Source organism: Zosterops lateralis (genome assembly GCF_965231275.1).
Source record: "Zosterops lateralis genome assembly, chromosome: 8".
Taxonomy (NCBI): domain Eukaryota; kingdom Metazoa; phylum Chordata; class Aves; order Passeriformes; family Zosteropidae; genus Zosterops; species Zosterops lateralis.
In genome coordinates this window covers 23,350,014-23,371,051 of record NC_139768.1, presented here as the reverse complement: position 1 = coordinate 23,371,051, position 21,038 = coordinate 23,350,014, and the positions used below count along the sequence as shown (strand labels likewise).

General features: G+C 41.9%; 1 protein-coding gene across 3 annotated transcripts in view; it reads right to left on the bottom strand.

The window, feature by feature from the left end:
* Positions 1-19,648, bottom strand: part of PLPP4 (phospholipid phosphatase 4) — a 50,056-nt gene extending 30,408 nt beyond the window's left edge. For 2 of the 3 annotated variants that reach the window (XM_083866908.1, XM_083866909.1), the window contains exons 1-2: positions 19,554-19,648; positions 1,798-1,906 (exon numbers count right to left, since the gene is read on the bottom strand). In XM_083866908.1, the coding sequence (XP_083723034.1) occupies positions 1,798-1,906; positions 19,554-19,609 (165 nt within the window). In that variant the 5' untranslated portion in view covers positions 19,610-19,648. Of the gene's footprint in view, positions 1-1,797; positions 1,907-3,761; positions 3,804-19,553 lie in introns of those variants that run through there. The other variant, XM_083866910.1, reaches the window with a different exon arrangement.
* Positions 19,649-21,038: the final 1,390 nt, after the last annotated feature.

Below are 21,038 nucleotides of genomic sequence, written 5' to 3'. Positions count from 1 at the left end.
CCAGGCTCAGCTCTTTCCAGCTTTTGCTACCCATGCAGAAGTCAGCTTTGTCTAATTTGGATGTGTGCATTCACAACATTTCTCTCGAATTCAGGTCTCTCATAGCAAATAAAATAATCCAGCAATTCATAAAGTTTTACAGATTGCCTTCTGATAAGCCATAGCCAGGTGTTTCAGTATCAGAGTACAGAAGTGGCAACAAATTCTTTCCATAATGAAAGCTTGTGGTCAACGCTAGAGTCAGATTTTTCTTCTTTTAAATTTAAAAAATAAGAAAAGAATATAGATATTAGCTATGTTTCTTAATTTAAGGAGCTGTTCACTGTTTAAAATCTGAGCCAGAATGAGAACACAGGCCATACAAATGTTACTGACACAGAGCAGCCTCAAAGTTCTACCCACCACAAACTTTGCCAAAACCTGGGGCTATGGGAACAGGGGAATATATAATAATTATATCCCAGAATTGTGCTTCCCAGTGCCTACTGCCTAGGGAACAAGAGGATGGACTAATGGTTATCCCAACTGGTTTCAAAAATAGTTCCACCACTGCAGCAAAACCCTGTACAATGATTCACTCTTGGTTCTTGAACTCCTCAGTTATAAACAGATCAGAGGAACCATGTAGCAAAGTAATGCTGAGCATAAGGGAAAAATCACACAATTAAATTCAGTCTTTCCCAGCATAACAATTTAATGTTTGGCTTGGGGGTTATTTTGTTGTTTGATTTTTGGTTTTGGGTTTTTTTACACAGCTGTCTTCCATTTTTGGAAAAACACGTATTTTCATCCATCCAGGATGAAAAAGTCCTAAATAGAGCTGCCTCTTAATGCAATATAAACAAAATGATTCTTGTTTATAAAGGCAAATTTAAAAATTAGGCCTTCAGCCTCTGTCTTAGAAGGCTGGAATATATATGGTGTCCTCAAATGCAGGAGGCACCTTTACGTTGTTACTTAATTAAAAATTGTTTATAACTGACGGATTAAGTGTTTATTAAAAAAAGCTGAAAAGAAATGATGTGGCTGATTTGCATTTAATCTGAATTCAAGTTTGGAAAGTAAAACCCTGGCCTCACTGAAGACTCAGGAAAAGATGACTTTGAGGCAGCTGTTGGAAAACACTGAACTTTTGCAGCCTGAACTACACCCATAATTTCAGCATTTCTGAGGTGGTCTGTCTTACTCAGCTCTTATACATAGAGATTATTATGATTGTTAATCATTGCTAGTGAAGGTTATCAAAATTCTGAACTTTGATAACCAAATTCAGCCATGCATTCTGCACGTGCTGAGTGGGGAAGAGCCAGAAGAGCAGTGACAGCAGGGCAGCCCTTTGATATATTTAGTGTTGGCAGAAGCTAAAACAAAGGTTTTGCCTTTAGGGAAAAAAAAAAATTATTCAGAGTCCAGTATCTCAGTGCCTAACACGCATAAAACAAATTTGATTTCAAAATTTAAGCACTTAACCTTTTAAGAGCATGGCAAGGTTTTGTCAGGTCACCCAACCAGCTGATTGAAAAATCTTCTCTACTCATTTCTCTCACGTCCCTCTCAGCTAACACAGCTTTCACTCCTAAACTGAAAAATCAACATTCATAAATTCAGTCATCTGATAATGCTGCTTTTTAAAGACTTCCCATCGTTTGCTACATTTTGGACAACACTGGAAAAAAATTGCCTTTAGGATTAAAGGAACATCCTCTACTTGTGAAATATTTCCTATTGCTTATCAAATGAAAATTTACTCAGTTTACAGCCATCAAATGACCCACAGGCCAGTGGGTCAGTACTTACAAACATGAGCCGTGTAGGGATGTTGTCTGATTGCACCAAAGGATTTTTGTACAGCCAGATCTCCTCTGGCTGGATCACTCGCTGGAATGGATCCAAAAATTCTGTAAAACTGAAAAAAACAATCAAAGGTACAAATTTTTTCACAATTTGAAGCGATGACCAAAAACCCCCAGAAGAGTTCTGCTCTCTTCCCCCCAATTTGAGTATGACATAGCATGCATGAATTAACCATATTAAATTGCTACACTGCCATCCCACCTCACAGCATTTTAGTCATACAAACTTTATAAAGACACCCTTCAGAAAATGGGTTTTAAAAGTCTACATCTTTGAAGTTGTTCTACAACTTTATAAAAGCTCTATAAACACTACTGTGGAGAATATTTTTTTTGTGGAAAAAGTGTGCAAATAACTCTGTGAGATTAAATAAATCATCTAGTCATTTATTACCAATTTACAATCATGTAATCCAGTCTTTTACCCTGAAGAAATTATATAACAAATGTAAACTATAAAATGTCTTTCAAATGTCAGGATTCAGACTTAGAAGCATGACAGTCGCATTTGCAGGATCACAAAGCAAAAGAAAGAAGCAGCCCAGAAAATTTCTTCTACTGATAGAAAAAGAAGATAACTTTAGAGAATATCTCCAAAAGAGACTTAATCCTAAAACAGGATGGCTGTCAAGCTTAAGAAGAATCTAAGTCTACCAGAAATGTCTCATTCTACCAAAAGAGTTTTAATTTCATTAGTATGTCTATTAGCCCTCTTACAAAGGGGAAAAAAAACCCAAAACAAACAAACAAAACCTTGAAAAAACCCCAAACCACCAAAACACCACCTCCCAAAAAATCCACTCAAACACACTAAAACCTCATCATTCTGTAATTACATTATTTTGCAATTAAGAACATCAAAACAAAACGTTGAGGCCCCACTGTTCTGTAGAAAGTCATTTGTGTGGGTATCTTCTGTCATGCACTGAAAGAATAAGCAGAAATTGTGATCTCTGGCTGCAGCAGGAAGTTTCAGAAGCTTTTCATGACTTCCTAAATTGTCTCACTTCGTTTAAACCATACTCCTTTTTCCACAGAGTCCTTCAGTGCTCTTCAAATTTTCTTGCCTTTGAATTAAGACAACCTGGGAATATCAGACAGCCTGGGAAGTTTGGCCTTTGCTATCCACTGTTCATTTCAGGTCTGGATTTTTGGACTCGAGGAATGGGTGCTGAGGAAGACACACAGGGACCAGTTCTCTGCAGACTGCTCTCACCTGATAAACCCACAGAGCCAAAACTCAGAGGTGCAGCCACCCAAAGTTTTTTTACTGCAAATTTTCCAAAGCCAGGGGCTTTAAACCTCTCCAAACCCAGGTTTTTACACCAGTAGCAGGCACAGCAAGTGGCTTTGCAAAGAGAAAAAGCCCAGAGCAGTTTGTAGAGTGGAGTAAAATTAAACCATACACACACATGCAACTCTCCCCAGAGGAAACAAGCCCTCAAACCGAGCTGGGTCAGGAATTTCCTCAACAGGAGTAGGGCACTGCCTGTGCCCATGGCAGGGGGCTGGAACCAGGGGGACACAATTTTGCCTGGAGCCTGAGTGTTCTTAGCCCCACAAAGGTGTATCAAGCTCTGAGGGCTGCCAGCAACCTCCCAGAAACGACTTAAGAATAATTAAGACATCAAAGGAGATGGCTTGATCAGAGGTGTTTTGAAAAAGCAAAAGGTTTAATTAAAGAGAAGAAAACAAACTCTGCAGAACAAAAGAATAAAAGCCACGCGCAGTGCAGAAACATCCCCTGCACCTGCTAAGACACCCCAAAAGGCCCCAAGAATCTCCGCACTCGCTCTGAAGCAGTCAAGGATGTAGGAAGGATTTTTTGGCAAGCTGCCCAACAGCAAATAGCTACATTACCTGAGGAACAGGGAAAGGGGGCTTTTGTCTCGGCACTGGGCCAATTACCATGAGAAGAGCATAGAAGAGTCTGGTTCATCTTCCTCATAAGTTCAGGGGTGAAACTGAAAGTCTTTTCCTAATGGAGGCATCTGCTCGGGTCTAGTGGTGTCCTGCAACACCAGAGGACCTTTAAAGTGATGCCTGGGGAAGGCTGACCTGGAACAGAGACTGGACAGAGCCAGAGAATAAAGCAGGGGTTTATTGAAAGGCCTCCAGGATCCACCTTGGGCAGGACAGGGCCTGACCAGGGCTACACCCAAGGTGGACCCAAAATGGTCACAAAATGGATGACCAGTCATGGAGTCTCACATTTTTATAAGTTTTGGCCCATTTGCATATTGGGCTTTAATTGTCCTGATACAGCTCAGGTTGTGAGGTCCCATCCTTCTTGTTCCTCCCTTCAGCCACCCTTGTTTGTGCTTTTGGGCCTGAAAGTTGTCCTTGGTCCTCAGCAGGAAAAGGATTTGTTTTGTCTCCCTACTCTCTGAGGAGCTGACTAAATATGAGGCTCAGAACTGCACCCCTGGGCAGCACAGAACCTGAAATACATGAAAGCTCAAACTTAAGGCATCAAAAGGTCTCTCCCAGCCCAAACCATTCTGACCCCTTTAGCTGAGCACACCCAGCTCAGCTCCCTCTACACAACACTCAAAAGAGGCCAACTGACCTCTTCTTCCTCTCCTTTCCTAAAGGAAAACAACCACATTTAAGGACCAAAGAAGGTCAAACACAGCCTCGTCACTTGCAGGAGTATTTATGTTTCCTATACTGGTCCACATGGACAGCAAGATTATTCTGGAAGTTTAAGGAGTCTCGTTTTGCAAGGAGAATATTTACTGTTATACTCAGCTTCTTCAAACCCAGAGTCTGAGCCTGCTCTCCCAAGAAGGTGAACTTCAGAAGTGTCAAAACAATTTGTTTCAGTGTTTTCAAAATGAAAACAAACCTTTTTTAAAGTTTAAAAGACAATGGCTTTTGCAAGACATGAAAATAGGAAACATTTCTAAAGAAGAGAAGTTCCAGGTAATATATCACCCACATGAAAAATTCATTTTCTAGTCTTCAACTAGAAAAATAAAGGTTGATTTCCAGACAATACAAGCAGGTTTGGTTCCAAACTTCAACTAAGAGAGAGTCCTAAGGTATATTATTTGAAGTATTATTACTTCTGGTAACTGCAGAGAGCAAAACACACACAAACATCTGTGCTTCAAGGTGATCAGAACACATCCGTGCACCAGTGCACTTTTGGAAAATTTGTCACATTGGATCAGAAATGCAATTAATTTGATGTTAAGACATTTGACATTATGAACAAATGCCAACGGAGTTAAAGGTTTGGGGCTCTTCTTGATCTTTTGTTTCCTGCCCCTTGTGATGTAAGAAAGCTAAAATCATTGTTGTTTAAATCTGAGGAATTAAAAAAGAAAAAATCAAACTCAGTTCTCACAGGAGACAGTCTAAGACACTGCAGATACATACTGTCATAAGATTTAATGCCTTTAAGAGAAAAATAGCACGTGCTAAAGAGATGAAAATGTAATAAATAACATAAATAGTATCTGATTTCAGGCGAGGACTGATTTTTTGATTAATATATACTGATCTCTACTCATATAAAGAATGAATAATTTCAACAAATCCATCAAGTACTGTAGTTACTATTATTTTATGCAACAGCAGGAGTTTTGTATCCACTATATATTAAATCTGATTAGGTTTTCATTTATTTCTTTGACTTGTGTTTCTGAATAGCTTCCCAAAACTGTGTTCAAATTTAGTGCAACATAATGCAAAAAAACCCAACACCAAACAAACAAACAAACAAACAAGGACATTTTCTGAAACTGGGCAAAATAATTTCAAAATCACTGCTGAAGGAGAAAAAAAATTAGCTGCAGAAGGCAGCAGATGTCTCTGTGAGCAATACAGAGATAGAAAGTAAACAGTTAAAGAAAGAAACTGTAAAAAAAGAAATAACTTTTTTTTTTAATCTTCCCAAAGAGCTCAACTGCTAATTAAATTTTTATGCCAAGACTCATAAGAGAACAATTCTCTTTTTTTCTGAAGCATCACCAATGGGTGAGTGGATATGAGATTTCACTAGCTTGAAGGCAATTCCCTTTGTACTCTATTAAACAATCATGAGGACATACTGGTTTCTAAGCTGCCTGACATTTGGTGATTGATGTTCCTTTGTCCCAACCAAAAATACAGTCTATCACTATTCATAAGTCAGCACAAGCTTATGTTTAAAGGACTAGATGTTATGAGAAATGAATGCAGGTCTTGGACAAAGAACATGGGTTTTGATCCTTTTGTGTCATGGCCCAAAGTATAACCTCAGTCATGGAAGTGTCCCCTGGCAGCAGGATTCCTTTGTTTTAGTACAGAAAAATTTAGTCTTAGCTTTTTGCCCTTTTTCTTCGTTTTTACATATTCACCCAATATTTTTAACAGCTTAGCAAGCAAGATTTCAAACACTTCAGCCCGATGGCGTGTCTTTAAGGCATAAAAGGATTTCCATTAACTTCAAGAGCCTTTAACTGTGACTTTCAAAGCAGCCCAAGGGAAAGAGGAGCCCAAATTCCATTAAAAACATCAGTGAGCAACAGGTGCCCCAGTCCCTGGGGTTGCTTTGGCCATGCCAACAGTGCTGCTTACAGCTCCACACTGAGTAAAAACGCTGTTCTTTTCCGAGGCCTTCGAGGTACATTAACTTCATTTCCATTTCACAGCGTGCAGCCCTTCAGGATCATTTCGTGCCAGCACCACATCACAGCCAGGGCCAGGTAACAGCACTCTAAAAGCAGTTTTGTGATGATATGGCCTAATAACTTGGGGTTATCTTTTTATGAAACAATTCACTGATAGTGAAGGAATCAGACAGAGCATAAATATCTTCACAGAGGTTTTGACCTGAGCTTCCACTGTGGTTTTCATCTCCCATAACAGCAGCAGGATGTCATCTGGCACCTCACTCACCTTATTGTTTCCACCACTGCCTGGCCCTCAGCTGCATCACACAGCAAGGTTTGAATTTCTGCCTGGACCTGAGCATCAGCTGAAGGGTGGTTGGTTGGTTTGTTGGCAGGAAAGGGGGAAATTGGGGGGTTTTGCCATTTACTTTTTCCCTCACAGACAAATCTTGTCCCAAACACCAAGTGACAGTAACTGAGAGGACAGGGCAGTACACATGGGATGGCAAAGCACCAGGAGAGGATGAACAGGAACTTGTGATTGTGACACCCAGACTTCCATTCCAGACACCTAATGAATGACTCTCCTCTCTTCTAAGCTTCATCTGTTGATAAGCAGATTTTATCCTCGAATGGCTCTGTCTGCATGTCCCCATTGGGGCAAACAACAAAAAGATAGCAAATGTTCATTAACTCCTTTTATAAATCACCTAAAATATAAAAGAAAAAAAAATGGCTTAGGTTAACTGTGGCTGGGCTGTTGAAACTCCATTTGGCATGTTTTTACATGGATATTTCCTCTAGTATTCACCAGTCTGAGTCTCAAAGCTAGGAGTAAATGCTTGTCTAGTGTACCTGCCATGTTAAATTCTGCAATCAGTTGTTCTGCAAGGTTGTGAGCAGTGTCAGTGGTGCTGAAGTTGGTAATAATTGGCCTAATTACAGAGTATGTGCACAATTCATAACTCAGGATTTGCTTTAGGGGCTTCCCACAAGTGATCCAGGCAAGAAGGGAAAAAGCCCAGAGTTTGCATCAGCTGAGTGAATTGGACACTGTTTATTCACATCACCTTGGCTCACATTTGAATTCAAGACTTCAATTTATCCTTTCTGAAACACAGTGATAGTGGGGAAAGCATTCATGTCATGTTATTTGATGTACCTGGAGAGAATAACTGATTCTCAAGCCATGAGAAAACTTAAGTTTGTTTACTGCCTACAGATAATACTATGGAAAAAATCCCAAACCCATAACTTCCTGCAAAAAAAGACAAAATATGAAAAGCTTGAAATGTTCTGTGGCTGGCATGTAAGATTAACAAAACTGAAGGAGAGGGGATAGTGATGAGGGGAGATAAGCAGCAATGGATGTGGTTTATCACCATGATTCTGCTCTCCATGGAGCTGCAGCAATTCAGGCTCTGAAATGCTGCTATCTGTGTGTATCAGCATGATGAGATAGCTTTGTGTCAGCTCAGAGGTTGGCACAAGCAAAGAGATCTGAGCCATTTAATATCTAAAGTAATTTGGGAAATCCACAGCACCTCAGCCATCAAGAAGGGTTACAATATATATGGCCAAGACTCAATTATGAATGATGAGCAAGGAACAAGCTGGCATGAATTAAAAATATAACTTCAATAATATAAACGCTACTTAGATAGAAAAAGGAACGTTCTCTGTAGTTAAGGCACACCATGAGGTGTCAAGAGATTTAGTGTTACAGAGCAAGGTAGGGCAAACCATTCCAGTACCAGTATCAAAGTAACTCTTAATTCTGCAGTTTATTTATTAACTGGACCTACACATGCCAAGTATGCACTGCTGACAAACACCCAGCTACAGCTTTAACTTCTGCATAGAAATCAAAAAGAAAGAGTTAATTTAAAATATAAATCTGAATTTATATTGCAATAGGTACTGAATGCAAAAGAAGTGTTCCCATCAGAATAGACGTTTTACAGGTGTTTACAGACGTTTTACAAATGTTTTACAGGTTCTTCACAGACTTTTATGGAATCGTGTTACTGTAAATATCATTTTTAACTGCACTAAAATCAACTAAGTACTATACACTCTGACATAGAAACACCAGTATCAATAAATTATCCCTTTTTAACAGCTAAAAACTTTTTATTTCCCATATCAGTGCCATGTACAGTGCATACACCTACTATTTCTGATTAACAATTTGAAATCTCCATGTAGAGCTTTATTGGAACTGATAAAGACAAAGGGCATGGGCAACGTTTTTTTGGTTTTTATTTAATGTCACTGGCAAGTAGAGGACTGGTTCTGGAGGGCAGCCTTGGCTTCAGATGAGTCAGTATGACTTGATGGAAAATATTTCTGAATACTTTAAATTAGCTACCAATTGCAGTGTGACATTTAATTAGCACATATGCCTCTATTAGCCCTTCAGATATATAAGAAATCATTTTGATTAAGAAGAGATTGAAAATAAATTCTGATGCAGTTTTAAAATACCCACATATTACCACAGCTGTCATATTTCCCTGAAGTGCTAAAAAAGGAGAGTTTTCAGTATTTTCCTTCAGCCTTACCAATAGGTTTCCCAGATTTACCTCACATATCCACTGATTTAACAGATTTATATCAGAGTATAACTTCTTCCAAAGATGAATGGCCACCCTCTGTACTCTCCTCCTTGCAGCCAACACTGCACTCAGCAAGGAGGCAACAGCTGTGGAGCCTGGGCTCACTTTAAACTCAGATCTCAAACTAAAAACAATGCAGACACAACAGGACTCCTGCAGCTTATGAAATCACATAAAAATGAGATATATACTTTGAATACTTAATATGAAAGAGCAAACCAACAATCTCTTCACAATGCTGAAAAAGAAAGAGCAGCCTGGAGTGGAGGTTTAGAACCTGATGATAGTTTTCTTTGCACTTAAATTACATTGTCCCTGTTTTTGCAGCCCGTGGCATTTGAACTTTCTCTAAGTAAAAAAGTTCCTTCCTGTGACACAGAGGAAAGGGAAAGAATTATCATGAGCATGAACAGCACAAGAAGAACAAAAGGTTAACACAGCTAGGAAGTTGTTCTTGTGCACCTGAAAGATTCCAAAATCTTCCATCCCATGCATTCTCTTCGGCAGCAGCTGAGCCTTTGCCACCGAGTAGAGCTAAATATCACTGAGCATCATTATTGCCACTGTGAATCTAGAAAACTCCCACTCCATGGGAATAAAAGGGGTTTCCAGGCCTTAAAGTAGTTAATTAGCTTTAATAAAGTATTTTCACCATCGTATCTTCCTCACAGAAGTGGGATATTTGGAAACGAGCAGAGTGAAAGGAAGAAAGAGGGAACAGTTGGTCACGCTGCATTGCAGCTTTGATCAGAAGAGCAGGAGACACAAGTGACTATAATGAACCATGAAAAAAAAACCTACTGCAAAATGAGTCAAACTCATATCTTTTGACTTGTTTTTAATTTTTACAACTTTCCTTGACCGAATAATGAAAGTGATCTTTGTGGCTTTGCTTTCTGGTCAGCAGAGTATAAAATATACCCTTGTGAAACAAAAACAACTTTATTTTGGCATTTAGCTGCTCCTGGGGTGAAAGAGCCTCTCAGTCCTTGTGATCCCTGCTCACATGGAGCAGTGCTGCCTCTGGAAAACAAGGCAAGGAGGTCAGAGCTGCTGCTTGTTGTGTCAAGGTGCAACTCTTCAGGCCATCCAGAAATGCACCAGAAATAATCAGCAGTGGTAGTTTTACAGAAATAACCAATATTAGCCAAGTGAAAATGACTGGCTACTGCTTTCATTGCATTATCTCTCATCTCATCTATGAAAAAATAAATTTATGGTATTAGTTGTTGCCTCTACTCTCTATTTTTATTAAATATACCTATGATACAAGATATTTCACAAAGGTCATTTTAATGTGTGTTTGGGGAGGAGAAAGTAGAGGGAAAGGAAATAATGAGTTCTACAGCCATCAGAAGTGTCAAAGCTGGCAGCTGTACATTATCCTAAAGTGAAAAAGAGAATTCATATTACAGGCTTAAATTAACTAAGCACATGTCTGAATAATGAACCCAAACACACTGCAGACAGTCAAAATTTTCCTCTTGATGTTTTTAACGCTTATTTTGATCACATCTCCAACTATTTTCAGTCAAACTCCACAATTCCCTGCACAACTACACAGCTTCACAGCAAATTGATGGAGCTGAGTCTGGTAAAGTTTCTTTACTTTTTTTTCCCCATACCTGCATGTCACACACTACTGGTTATGTTTGGACCCAAAATGAAAGTTGGGTAAACTCACACCCACGCTGAGTTTTTCTCTGACAAAAGCTCCCCCTCTCAGTTATCTCTCCCCCCTCCTCACTCCTCCTCCAAACGATATTCCCAATAAAATCCAACTGTATTAAAATCACTCAGTCTAAAAACACTTGAGTGCAAACTGCATGTTCCAGACTATTAGTAATGATTAAAAAAAAATAACATTAAGAGAGTAATGGGGACTAGGAACATCACTTTTTGCATTTCGTAGCACTCGCTGAGGTGCAGTAGCAATAGTTCCACTCCTGGAAAGCACCTTGGACACCGATGAACAATTATTAATGGCCTCTCTGCAGGCTGTGAGAGCACAGACAGGCTGTAAGGTCTGTTCTCCCATCAGTGAGAATTGGCAGCTAATGGAAATAGAACGCTTTACATCAGGTGTCACTCCTCTCTGCTGTTCTCCCTTTGCAAGGCTCCACAACACTTGGCAGGGAGCCACAGACCCTTCCGAGCTGAAACACTTCTGAGCTAGCATTTGCACCTCCATTATACATGCCAAAGAAGTAGTAAAACTTCTCACCCAATAAAGGCTAAAATGTCAGACTAGAGAGTAAAACACTGCACCTAATCTAGGATTTCATTTTTCCCCCAGTGTGGTTAATGTGGAATATTTAGCACACGAACTTTGGCAGGGCACTGACCTGCAGAAGAGACCATCAGCTTCCGTTCAGTGTTTGCTGAAATATTCTCCACTTTCAAGTTGGTATCTCTGTTTCCTTTCCCACCCTCCAAGATCAGTCAAAAATCTCTTGCAAGAAATTTCATTTCAAACTTTTACCCACACACTGGGGCACTCTCAGTCAATATAAACCTCAGCCAGTCTGTCTCCTCACAGCAAAGTGAGGAGTATTTTAGTATTAGTATTTAGGAGTATTTTACATCAAGTAAAATACTCCTAAAACACTTCTGTGTAACTTGCACTGTAGAACTTCAATAGGTGGAGACTCTACCTATCCTCAGGCAGTCTATCACAGCGCTCCAAGTCCTTAACATTAGAATGTATTTCCCCACACTCAACCTAAGGTTCCTTTGCTACAAACTTAAAAATCTTTCCTTTCTGTCTAATTCCCAGAGGATGTGAAGAGCAGCTTGTTGTCTTCCTACGCCTTTATGGAGCTGCTTACCTGTGCAGATCACTGCCATGCCTCCTCAGATCTTCAGATAAAACAACTCAATTATTTCTACCTTTTCCAGAAAAAAAAATGTTTTCTATACCTCTCTTACAATCTTCCTCACTCCTCCCCCCAACTGTCTGAAATTCACCTGAATAATTAATCTCAATCAGCTACTTACTATGAAAACACCAGTTGTTACCCTGTTACCTACCCTACAGTAAAACAATTTCCACTTACTACATTGCTATGCAATTTTAATTCAAACCCAGTGGTATCTTAACAAGGAAAATATTTAGATAGTAAAACTAGATGTGTTTTGTAATGCAGAGAAACAAATACAATACACAGTGTCTGTAGCAATCTGGTTTAAAATTAAGGAAAAAATCTCCATCTAGTTTTCTACAGAATCATATCAATCAATCACAGAGTTTTTGACATATCAATGACTTGTGGTTCAATTATGGCAAATTTAACATTTAAAGGCAAGGTGAAAATGTGAATGGAAGGTACTTTAAAATCCATATAGTCATGAAAATCTTAGTTCAAGTGCTAGAACTGCTGACAACTTTCTCTCTTCCATGCAGTTGGATCTACTGTAAAGCAGCTGTTCTGACCCAGAAATAAGGGAAGCTTTCCTTAACCATCCAAGCCTAAGTCCCTGCTGCTCATTAGTGGATCACAACCAATACTTTAATTAGTATTTAATTAGGGACATGAGTGCTGCCTTTAGCTTTCTGTCCTTCTCCACTAATCCTTGCCAATACAGATGCAGCACTCAGGCATCCCCTGTTCAGTACCAGCACAGTCCTTCCTACACAAAAAAGTTACAACACACATTAAATATTATCCTTAATTCATTTCTAACATCAATAATTCTGCCAGCTATTTCCACGTATTGGCTTTTGAAAGTCACTGACAGATTGGAAGACCATAAAGATCTTGATTTACTGTGCCAGATATGAGTACATTCTCAGCAGTAAGACTGTAATTTTTATTAAATTCTTTCCCATAAGAATCACAGTTGTGCCCTACCTTGACTGTGCATAGATCCAAGTACAAGAATCAATCTATTAAAGAAAAGATTTCCCCCCAAGGAACCCTATCAGTAGCATTCTCACTATAAAACATCCTCAATCAGGCTAGAAGCAAATAAACACAAAGTGCCAAAGCCTGTGAGTAAATGGGATTCAACAACAAGATTCAACAAGAAACACAAAGTCACCATTTACTCCTCAAAAAATCGGGAGCAGATGCTTTGGCATTTACAATAACATCCTCTTTTAGCATGTATTCAGCTGTGAGTTTAGCCATGGAGATCAATTGTAAATCCTATCCTATTAGCAGGACAATTAGAATTCCTGACATTAAATCCCCTTCCCTCTTCCCCATCCTTTCACTCCCTCTTTCCCCAAGACTCAGTGAAGACAAATGAAATAACTCAGCTCCGCAGTCTAGAAGTATTGCTACAACAAGCTGTAAAAACAGCCTGTCTTTTGCACAGACCAGAGTCTGCACAAAAAAAGACAGGCAGGTACAATTTCTCCTGAATAACTGTTATCAAAATCAGTAAAACCCTACCCCATTCCAATAAATAAAATACAAAATAATGGAATCAGAAGTCTCAGCTAACTGAAACACCAAGTAGGCTGAACAGCAGGATGACACTGAGTTGGATGCTGCTTCATCACTCCCCTCCTCAGCTGGATGGGGGAGAGAAAATACAGTGAAAGGCACCTGGGTTGAGGTAAGAACAGGCAGAGATCACTCAGCAGTTACTGTCACAGGCAAAAGAGAGTTGACTGAGGGAAATCTAATCTAATCACGGTAGGAAAATGAGAAAATAAAATCTAAGCCTTAAAAACAGCTTTCCCACCCTTCTCCCCAGGCTCAATGTTGAATTTTTTCTCCCTCCTCCCTGCAGTGGTACAGGGGGCTGGGAAATGCAAACTGAGACCAGATCATCACAGCCACCCCTGCAGCCTCTCTGCCACCAAAACTATTAGACAACCAAGTTTCCCTGTGAGCTCCCAGGTAATTCATACACATTAGGACAGGCACACAGTCATTTTGTTCTGTGTCTCATATGGCACCAGGTATAATTGGTATTTAGAGCCTTTTGTTTTCACAGTAACCTGTCAAGGACACAGCGCAGAGAAAAGTTAAAATTCAGGTTACTTTGTGCTGTATCAGGGAGTTAGAGGAGCTCCAAGTCCTTCCAGGTCTCCCATCACTTCAGAGGTGTGGCCGACTCTGCTGAGCACTGGAACAAGCCTGTTGTTCAATATGCAACCTCTGATAGGTGTTCTCAGATCCTAAGCCCCAGAAAAGCTCTTTTCTTCAGCAAGTCTTTCCCTTAACTCTTCATTGACCCTGCTCAGTGATTAGACTTCGATCTGCACCATGAAACAAATCTTTCCCTCACTTTACTAACATGGAAATTATGGTTTAGAACCATGCACCTATTTTTAAGCAGGTTAGCAAACACATTGATGTCCTCGTTTCCTATTATCATCACTATTTGTGAAACTAACACTGAAAAAGCTCCAAGAATGTTCAATGTGTTTGGCTACCTCATGACAAAGAATTTATCAATGAACTGAAGGATTAGGGTGAGAAAAAGTAGGATTGTTTTCATGATGAGAAATTAGGGTACACAGAAATGAAGTCCAAGACTGTAAGGATCAGAAGCCAAAAATCAGGTTCCAAAGTTATATTCAAATCAAGAACAGAGGACACAAAACCACTAAGAAGTGGCCAAATACCTACTTTGAAACATTCACCTAGAGAGCCAAGGCTTAAAAGGTGCTTTGAGTTCTTGGTCCAACTCATTTGTGTAAATTCTCAGCATTTGAGTCAGAAGGAGAAAATAAATCTTAATGTCTCGGTCTGGTGATTTCTTTTCAATACCATCTTGCTTTTGCTACCTACAGTCACAATTTTCAGCTCAGTCTACCCCCCAAAAATCCCATCCATATGAGAGAGAAACACAAATCTGGGAGAAAACACAATCTGGGAGAAAAGCAATGCAAACGTTCAGCATTGTAGAACTTCCTCGGGTAATTGATTTTCTGTCTGTGTTAACAAGACAATAAACAGTTTCATTTATAAAGGCAACATATGCAGGATATCCAGAAGACAACATTCCCTGACAAAGAAAGCTACTTGAAAGAGCTTTGCACACCAAATTATTTCATGCATATTCATAACTTGATTAAATTATTAATACTGTAAACTTGTAAGAAACACAACACGCATAGAAACAGCTTTTATTGACTTACACCAGGAACTGAACATGGCACACACACAAAGGACGTCAGCATTAGTCAGTGCTGTAAACTCACACGTGTGCAATATATATCTGTATATTAGCCTGCAGATAAACATTTATTCCCAAGGGAGGCTGCTAATGAGACTGTGCTGTGGGGAAGATATCCAATTACTCCAAACGACATTTATATTTTAATCACATCACATGCACTGAAGAGCTCGAGGTTTGATGGAGCAATCCTTGAAAGACTTTGCCTTTTTAATCAATTAGCTCTCTAAACATCAGTGACGTGATGTTGACAAGTCTTTGGGTTAAATATACAGCAATACACACAAATCCTCTCTCCCTGCCAAGAGGCAACAGTGTGGTCTTCTAAAACTTCTGAAACAGGTACAAAAAGTTTTTCCTCACAGAAGGCACCTAAAACAGAACACTAAGAAATAAAGACACCCCTCAGGTTCATTCCAAGCTACCACTCAGTGAATTCATTTCAGGACAGATGAAAAACTTTGTTTTAAGGGCATCACTCCTGTGTAAAACTATCAGACTTGCTCACAAATCCTTTTATAATTGGTTTATCTGAATAAAACCAAGTCAGTCAAAACAATTTGCCTTCCTCAAGCAACCTGTGACAAATGCCACTGCACACATGGAGAAGGAAGTTTGGTATTTTTAACATATTTCAGCATCAATCAGGCATTTTAAGATGGTCCAAGTCATAGAAATAAGTACAAAAATGAAGAAAAACCGAGCTGCAATACCCTAATTCAATCATTCTTCAAATTAGCATTGGATTTTTCTGGTAAACAGAGTTCATCTTCATGGCTTTTATAATAAACAATAGACCACTTCTTATTTCTGAGAGCTTACATGAAAAACCTCACTTTAAAAATAAAACTCAGTTCAGTACTCACAGATATTTCTTGACAAGGAAAAACCTAAACAAAAATATACAGTGGAATGAATCAAAATCAAGATTTGATTGGAAAATATTTGAAACTTCACAATGTAATAGTCAAATTATAGCATAAGAATTTTCTTCACCTTGGAATTAACGAACCACCTGTGTTCCATCAGATCAGCTCAGCCCAATCAAAAGGTGCAAGGATACATATTTTGAAAGATTAATTTGACAGTTAAGGAACTGGGAGAAACTGTGGAGCAGAACAGAAATATCACTATCCTTGCAGTTTGTAACTTGCTGCTTGAGAGCTATTTTGCTGAAGGTACTCAAAGAATACCTATTTAACTTTGCAGCAAAGTGCGTATTTAAGTATAGTTTTTACTGCAACCACTTGTTTTTAGGTTTTGACTCTTTGTTAGTTGGAGTTTGGGTTTGTTGTCTTTTTTTTTTAACTCCTGCTTCTCAATTTCAGGCAGACACAGTCCTTCTAATAAATCTCTTCTAACTAATCCCTCCTTCAATACCACTTAATCCTGAGGGCTAAAATGCCCTTTAGCACAGATCTCTGTAAAGGCAGAGAAGCTTGAGTTGCTAAATTTCAATACCTAATCCTGTCTTTAAGTGCTAAGTGAGCTCTCAGCAATTGCCATGAACACAACACCTAGAACTGAGTCAGTTGTTATCATTATCCTCCCTAAATGGCTGCTGAATTCAACCAAATCAATACTCAACTACCAAAAATGTGCATTGCTTCTAAGGGTGCCCATCTGCAGGATAGAAGAGATCTTATATAACAAGTATAGGTTTCTGCCTTTGATGGAATGACTGACGTTGATAATTATGGCAACTGGAGGAAAAAAAAAATTGCCAGTCTTAAACATAGAAAACATGGTTGTTCTTGATCTAAAATACATTCAAATTGGCAATACATTCAATTTCAGCAATCATCAACAGAAGTTTTCACACCTCCATTTTTATGAAATGACATTTATTACCAAGCAAAGCTCCAGCGTGGAATATGCACCTTTTTCTTTTGCATTCTGGGTACAAAATATGCCAGTGTATTGCTGTGAGTGATATGAACTGTGAGGTTGGAGCTCAAAGACATCTGGGAGGCACAGATGGTTCAGGGCTCTCAAATAGCTGCGGAACCATTACCTTCAAGGTCAGGCTTCTGACACTCCAAGGGCTGGTAATGACACAAAGCCATCAAGACCTTTTCACAGAGAGCTCCTTCTCTCCTGTCCAGTTCCTCATTTCCTGGCACTCAGCACAGAGATGAGCTCAGACCCAGCCACAGCTCATTTCTGTTAATGGCATTCCTTTCCAAGGGAGGTGGAACCTCTGCAGCCTTTTCATTCCTAGAAATCCCTTCTCCAGCAGAGCTCAAGTTGCTGCTGCCTGGATTCCAGTCCCAGGGGTCCCAAATTCACCAGTGAATGTTCACTCCTGAAAGGATATTCCACTGACTCAATGCTCCATAAAAATCTTTGCACTGCCTGTCTATAAAACCACAGGAAACACAGTGTTTAAACCTCTGCAACATAAAAGTTTCAAAATGTGAGTAACTGCCACTTTAGAAAACTATTGAATGCTATTGCAAGAGCAAAAAGATTATTCCTGTGCTGATATTATCTGAGCAGAAAAGCTCTTCTTTTGGTCTACCTAGAGACTGTATTCTTGCAACCATTACCAGCAAATAAAGTTCAGTTCTTCATGAAACTGAACACTGACCCAAATTTGGAACACTACCCTGCCCAGTACTTTCAGATGTCAATGAATGCTCTGAATGACCCATTGAAATATCAGAATTGTTCCCCAGAATCCCAATGAGGCAGGAGCTGAGCTGTGTGAAAACATGAGAAATTCTTCCACAGGCATTTGCCATTATGGTGACTCTACCAAGAGCTTTTCTGTTGGCTACTCCTCCTCAGAGGATTTTGGAACCACAGCATAAAGAGCAGTGAAAATAATGGAATCTTTTAGAGAGGAAATAAAGACAGAAGAGAAGCACAACCACGAAATTACTAATTATGATGGCTCATGATTTACATATCATAGTAATAAGCTACATGAAGACATCTCCTGCAGGGGTGGTGGAGGTGATGAATTACACACACAACCATGAAGAGAAAAATTCTGATGTAGCATCAGCTCCTGAGGTCTTTGCTCACCCTGTAACTCCACGTATTCCATAAAGGAGCTCTCTTGACAGGAACAGGGTCTACTCTCAAAGTGAGATGCAACTGAACTGACAGATATCAAAGGCACCTTACAGGGTTTTGTTGCAAATCAAAAGACTTGCATCAATATTCAAGATAAATGAGCACCGAGGGAAAAATAATCAAACACCAGTAAATTGGACAAGTTATTAATTAACCATGAAAGGGACTCATCAAAGTGTTCAGTTTCACCAGGTCTAAGTCAGTATCACAGCTTAAACAGATGTCCTGTGCTGCCTGCACCTGTGATCAGCAGCATCCATCCTGGGAAAACAAACCAGCAAACAGCAAAAACTGCTCCCGGCTCTGTGCTACTCCTGAGACACCACAAACACTGAGGACACTCATTTTTAAACATTAGGCAATGGAAATGCAAACTTATATCGAGTGGAACTTTTCATTGCTGAAACGCCTGCAGAACACAAACTGCATGAGAGAAAGGGCTGAGATACACACAGCAAAACAACGCATAACTGTTTTCTCCTAAAGAAAGGCTGAGACACTGAGTGATCCTGCAGCTAGAGCTGCACATCTTTCAACATCCATGACTTTCCTCCCTGGCCGGCAGCGTGCGGAGGTTCCCAAAGCCGCTCTCCCCCGTTCCATCCCGCGGTCCTCGCTCAGCTCCATCCCCGGCGCTGCAGCTCCGCGGCCCCGGGGCTCCCGCTGCCGCCAGGACCAGCTGCCGAGGCGCATCCCCAGCCCCGCCAGGTGAGACACCACCGCACAAACTACAGCCGGCCCCAGGAAACCCCAGCACCACTGAGGCTGCATCGCTTCGGCTGCTCGCTTTTTGCACGCTTCTCCCCCAGACAGCAGCTTCTCCGAGAAAAATTCCACTCAGCTCCCCGGCAAAACCCCGGCGCTGGGAGAGTTCCCTCAAAGACTCACCTCGGGGAAAAATATTCCACCCGCGAGCATCCCGGAGAGGGCACCGGCGGCAGCTGCCGCTCGCCCGGGCATCCCGAGGGGGATCCCTGAGCGCCGGAGCCCAGCGGGAGAGCCCCGGACCTTCATTCCACACCTCCATCCCGCAGCTCCATCCTGGAGCTCCATCCCACAGCTCCATCCCGCACTTCCCCATCCCTCAGCTCCATCCCACACCTCCATCCCTTAGCTCCATCCTGGAGCTCCATCCCACAGCTCCATCCCTCACTTCCTCATCCCGCACTCCCCATCCCGCCCTCCCCGGCGGGTGGAGCGGCGCTGTGCTGTCAGGGCAGCCCCGGAGCGGGGTGCCGGCGGTGCCGTTCCCCGGCGCTACTCACACGAAGACCCCGAAGAGCAGGACCCGTATGCCGATCTCGATCGCCAGCTCCCGCATGGTGGGTCCTCTCACGCCCGGGGGCCGCGGGGCCGCCTCAGCCCGCCCGGGGCCGCCTCAGCCCGCCCGGCCCGGAGCTCGGGGGCCCGTCCGGCCGCGGCCCCGGCCCCGCCATCCCTCCCTCGGCCGCCGCGCTCTGCGGGCGCTGTGCGGGGCGCGGCGGAGCCCAGCGCCGGGGGAGGGTCCCGGTGACTTAACGCGGTGTCCCCGCTCGGGGGGAGGGTCCCGGTGACTAAGGCGGTGTCCCCGCTCGGGGGGAGGGTCCCGGTGACTAAGGCGGTGTCCCCGCTCGGGGGGAGGGGGCCGGGGATCCTGGGGATTTCCCCTCCCCGCCTCCCCGCCCGCCCCCGCGGCGCTGCCGAGCGGAGCCGGGGCCGAGCCGGGGCCGTCCCGCCCGCCCCTCGGGGCCGCCCTGCGCACCGGGGTCTGCCGTCTGTCCCCGCCTAGCGCGGGGAAGGGGCGCCATGAGCGGGCTTTTCCTGCCCCATTGAGCGCTCCCCATCCTTCCCCGGAGAGCCGTGAGCCCATGGGTGCGAGGGGCTGACAGCCCAGGACTGCTGGATTGCAGCTCCCACCGCGGGCTGGCGTTCCCGTGCTCGTCTCTGGCTCCTAATGAACCCCGCGCTCCGAAAGGATGGAGGGAAAGGATAATGGATGGGGCCGGCGGGAGGGCACCGCCGCACACGGATAAATAACATCGGGGGCTCATACAGGGCAATCCCGCACCACAACAGCCGTGCTGGCGCTGAGCTTGGCCCGCTCGCTTTATCTTTGCATAGAGGATTAACAGCGTTTGAACGCGTTCTGCTGGATGTGTTTATGTAACAGGCATCCCACCTGCTCACACATCCGTGCCATTTCAAACCCTGCTCCTCACTGTTGATGCAGATAGCCCAGTGTGTCACTCCTTGGTCAGATGCTGCAGAATATGTGATATTATAGCCTAAAGATGTCATTAGTTCAGTGCCTGTTCATTCCCAGAGGTGGGTTTAGCTAAACATGCAGGGATTGTGGTTATATGGACCCCAAATTGCTGGGAAAGGCAGCAAAACAACCAACGACTTGGTTTCCTCCTGTGATCCCTCCAATCCATCCACCATTCATCCCAATGGTGTTCTCTGAGCTGCCCAAATCCTTCTGTTGCCTTAGTCTACTTTTGCACTGAGTTCATTTAACTTCCTCTTCCTTTACTTCCTAAGCATGGAGAGAACTCCTTAATGTCTTTAATGTTAGAGAGTTTCAGCCTTAAGTCATGAAATTCAGCAAACTAATTCCCATTTAAATGTATTTAATTATCTGCTTTCTTGGGGCATTTGAAGGGGTATGTCCTTCAGGAAACTGTTCATAGCTATTAACACTGCACATAGCTACAGAACAGCCATCAGGACTGCAGGAGGAATGCAATCCACTTTATTACATGATTATTGCT